The 4184-nt window shown below is 46.0% G+C and overlaps 1 protein-coding gene across 3 annotated transcripts; it reads left to right on the top strand.

Annotated features, from left to right (window-relative positions):
* The first annotated feature begins 1341 nt into the window (after window positions 1-1341).
* On the top strand, window positions 1342-3656 carry pax4 (paired box 4). Of its 3 annotated transcripts, none has more exons than XM_040174686.2 (8): window positions 1342-1487; window positions 1644-1774; window positions 1903-2118; window positions 2208-2298; window positions 2524-2664; window positions 2758-2840; window positions 2916-2979; window positions 3071-3656. In XM_040174686.2, the coding sequence occupies exons 1-8, from the start codon at window positions 1457-1459 to the stop codon at window positions 3400-3402; spliced, it is 1089 nt and encodes a 362-aa protein (XP_040030620.2). In that variant the 5' UTR covers window positions 1342-1456; the 3' UTR covers window positions 3403-3656. The 3 variants fall into 3 exon arrangements, with proteins under 3 accessions (XP_040030620.2, XP_077956469.1, XP_077956468.1); XM_078100343.1 differs by having other exon boundaries at window positions 2208-2316; window positions 3071-3523; XM_078100342.1 differs by having other exon boundaries at window positions 2524-2840.
* The last annotated feature ends 528 nt before the right edge of the window (window positions 3657-4184 follow it).

The raw sequence follows: 4184 nt of genomic DNA, 5'->3' as shown, positions 1-4184 counted from the left end.
GCAAGGAGATGATGGTGTCCAAAAAATGGCTGTCCTCTATCTAACCTGGCTGATTGTGCTGAGTATTATTGTCCTCTAACTCATGGTTAATGTATAATTTGGGCCATATGGCATTTTAAAATGTGAGCCTTTATTTCGGTGGCTCTTCGATCTGTGTGGACCCAACTAATGATATTCAATTAGTCATTAAACAGGCCCAAAGACGAGCCTTGTGTGGGTTTTCACATAGGCTAATATTTGCTTGTCAAATATTTCCCTTTGAAACGTTTACAACGCATTTTTATCTGCTGGCTGCCCAAAGAACATCTGTGAGGGTTATTTTAGCCTCCCTCCTCTGGATAAACGAGGTGCCCCAATTGGCCCTTTCCTCGCGCTCACATACGAGTATATTTGTTCACGTTTTGAAAGAAAATGTAATAAAGAGAGACTGGGTGATGGATTTATGATTTATCAAAAGCACTTTACCATATGCTAGTCGTCATTGGCGCAGATTTTCAAATGTTTGTTTTATGAAAAAGAACAGGGATCTTTAACCTGGGAAAGGATGCCCTCGTCACGTGATCACATATCCCCCCCCCATCCTTTACAGAAGGGGAAACGTGCCAGTGTTGATCAATTTGTGAAGTAAAGACTAAATTGTGTTGCATTGAAAAAGTCATTTAAAAAGAGGCCGTATAGCAGCCTCTGCGCAAAGGGAAATGCGTCATAGTTCTCCAATTTAAATAAACGATTACTGTTGATTTTTGAGTTACAAATGAAATTGAGTACATTTTTAACTAAAAAAAACAAAATGTATATCGATCAAAATGGGAAAATATCTGTTTCTGGGGGAGATCATTTATTATAAAAACAATAAATGATTAATCCACTGTTCTGGCTCAGCGTTATCAAGTGTTATATCTTATTTGACTAAGTTTGTCGAGGACAAGTGTTTTATTGTTTATCTTTTTTCTTTTTATGTGTGATGTGCAGAATCCTGTAAAACCTTTAAGCGTGAATACGATATTATATCGTTCAAATCTAGACGTAATTATTTAGAAAAACAATTTGTAAAACTCGGAGGTCTCTTTAGGAATCTTCCTGAATTAACATTACTCAATCGTTCTACCCTCCTCTGCATGTTCCATTAAATCAAACTACTGGGTGTTTGTCTCGTAAAAAATCCAAGTGGAACCAAGAAAGTTGCCGTGTGTCCTATTTAAAGCCATATAACCTAAAGTCAATTTTAAGCCCGTGAGGCGCACATTCACTTGCAGGCAGTATTGACACTTAAGGCAAGAGGCTCCACGACATGTCGAGGTCAGCAGGCCTATAAATGTATGCTGAAGGGCGTCATTCCACCTCATTGTCATTCACCAGAGAGACGAGGAGTCACCTGGACGGCCGACGTGGAGTCGTTACGCGCGGAGAACGTTGCGCGTTTTGGTTTCACCATTGAGTGCGGGAGCGAGCGGAGATGTACGGGACAAACCATCCAACAAATGAAGGTGAATATTGCAATTTTAAAATGATGGGGAAAATACTTTTTATTATATTCTTAGGGACCTAAACACAGCAAGTTTAAATGTCATTTTAGACGAATACGCAATTTAAACCGCTATTCTAAAGACAGATTTAAAAAGTGCAGGCTGTGTTACAATAAGGTGGCGGGAGCGTCAACCAGCTGGGAGGGATGTTTCTCAACGGCAGACCTCTCCCAGAACCCAAGAGGAGGAAAATGATTGAACTGGCCACCGAGGGAGTCCGACCGAACCAGATCTCCAGGATACTTCGGGTATGCAAAAAACAACAAAGTTGCACACATGACCCCATTTAAAGTAGGTCAGATATTGTGTGTACATTCACATGCACGGGTGAGTCCATGCCTTATTTAATGGGGTTTTAACCCTGTGCGTATTCCAGGTGTCCAGCGGGTGCGTCAGTAAGATCCTGAGTCGCTACCGCCGGACTGGACTCCTGGTGCCCAAAACCATCGGGGGCAGCAGACCCCGGCTTCTCACCCCCGGGGTCATCTCCACCATCATCCAGTGCAAAAGGGAGGATCCAACGATCTTTGCTTGGGAAATTCGTAAACGTCTGGCGGCAGCACGGATGTGTAAACCCTCCAAAGTTCCGAGCGTAAGGGAGCTCGAAATTAAAGTTTGTTTCCTTCCTAAAAGTTATATTGATCCACAAATAACTTTATTTTGCACGCTGTGTTCTGCAAGGTGTCCTCCATAAATCGGATTCTCAGAAGGATTCACTTGGACCACGGGCCGATGTGCATGGAGATCAATGCGCACATGAGAACAGAGCAGTGTGAGTTCCCCTGTGAAGGTCAGCGGGTGGATGACCGTCACTTTTATCCAAGGGCCAAATGCAATTTTCCTATATAACTAATTTAATCTGACAGGTTTGACTATTTTGGCAATATATAGCAAAAATGCTGGACATTCAAATGTGGGTGGCCTGACAAAGATTTTTTATGTGTAACAAGCATTCATGATTTCTAGCAAGCCAATGCAATATATGTATTTCCTGCAGATTTTGACTCTCTGATTCAAGAAGAAGTGAGAGAGAGAAAGATGTCCGAGACAGCACGTGATAACGACCACCGCCCCAAAGACCCCCGGCACCGAAACCGCACCACCTTCACCCAGGAGCAGAGCACAGCGCTGGAGCAAGGTAACTTAAACATCTTCAAAGGGTCCACGTCACGTCTCAAGCCTTTCATCCCTCTCAAGAGCCCAGTTCCATGTTTTCTGCCTCCTGGTTCAGAATTCTCCCAGAGCCAATATGCAGACATGTACACGAGGGAGAAGCTGTCCGCTGAGATCAGTCTGCCCGAGGACACCATCAAGGTAGAGTCGTCCTTTTGAATCATCGCTGTGTCGAGACCCAATTCCCAAAATCTCACATTTTCTTTCCTCTCTCAGGTCTGGTTTTCAAACAGACGGGCTAAATTGAGGAGGGAAGCCAAACACAGGAGTGGCACACAGGGTGGGTGTGTATCTCAAACATAGACCCCCCCCCCCCCCACCCCGATTAGGCAGAGAAAACAACTAATGTTTTGAATTCCTTCAATGTGCAGGTACGAGCCATTCCGCCGATAAGACATCCATCTCAGTCCAACCCTCATTCCTCCACCCGCCTCGCAGCACGACGGCCCAGACCACGACAGACAAGACCCAGGTGGGTCACCGCGGAGGTGGAGTCACCCTCCCTTTGGTTCACCGACAGGCGGACGCAAGGGCCTCCGTCCCCGTGGCCCCCGAGCCACCGAGAACAGAGCGCCGTTGGACGCAGTCCTGGAACCCCCAGGGGGTTCCGTTCACCTGGGGCCAGACTCGCAACGACGAGAGGTTCGTGTTTGCGCAGCAGCCGTGGGACGGGAGGCCACCTCACCTGTGCCGCCTGGACTAAAAGTGTCAAACAGCTACGAAGCTCAAGTCTCTGGGAACCCGGGGTGTAGCTGGTTCTAACCAGCAGGGGGCGACAGAGGACTGGAGTTCCACTCCTGTCACTAATACCCCCCCCACTCATACCCCCCCACTCACTGATAAATTCACTTCATTACTGCTACTTCAAATGATACGGCCTAACGTCAGACAACCCAAATGGATTTTATTTGACTAAACTCTTAAGACATTTAGTGCTGAATAAAGATGGATGCAAAACATGCTTATGTTTGTTTTAGAAGTGATGATGGGTTTTATTTATGCGAGTTTCCTTGAAATGAGGTGGACTTCTCAAAGGAGCGTTTCAGTCAATGCACACGGGCTGTTCTGGAAAGGGTGTGGGTTTTAATGGGGTACATTTATGGCTGATAGAGTATACCGAAACAGAAATTATACATGGGTATTTGAGCGTAACTCTACCTGGATGCCCCACACTACTGTGACATAAATCACAACTCCATTAGGACGTAAAGGATCTCGTCCAAGATGTCTTTCCAGGGGAAGGCCAGCGGGAAAGTCTATAAAAGCCCAGCTTCAAAAAGTCCAAACGTGACTCGATATCTGCTCCGCTCCGTATCAGCTTTTATGACCCCAGCAGTGCGGCGGCATCGAGTTCCTTTATATCCCTTTACTGCAGCAAAGAGAGGGTGAGACCTCGCAGTTCTTTTGGGTAATTGGTCACTCGGGGACGAGGTCAGGATCAGGAGGCAAAGCGCTCGGTCAGCAGCATGGAAGCGGCCTACCGGC

This window comes from Gasterosteus aculeatus, chromosome 4 (genome assembly GCF_964276395.1).
Source record: "Gasterosteus aculeatus chromosome 4, fGasAcu3.hap1.1, whole genome shotgun sequence".
Taxonomy (NCBI): domain Eukaryota; kingdom Metazoa; phylum Chordata; class Actinopteri; order Perciformes; family Gasterosteidae; genus Gasterosteus; species Gasterosteus aculeatus.
Note: the sequence above shows the minus strand (reverse complement) of the source record. Positions and strands in the feature narration are given on the sequence as shown.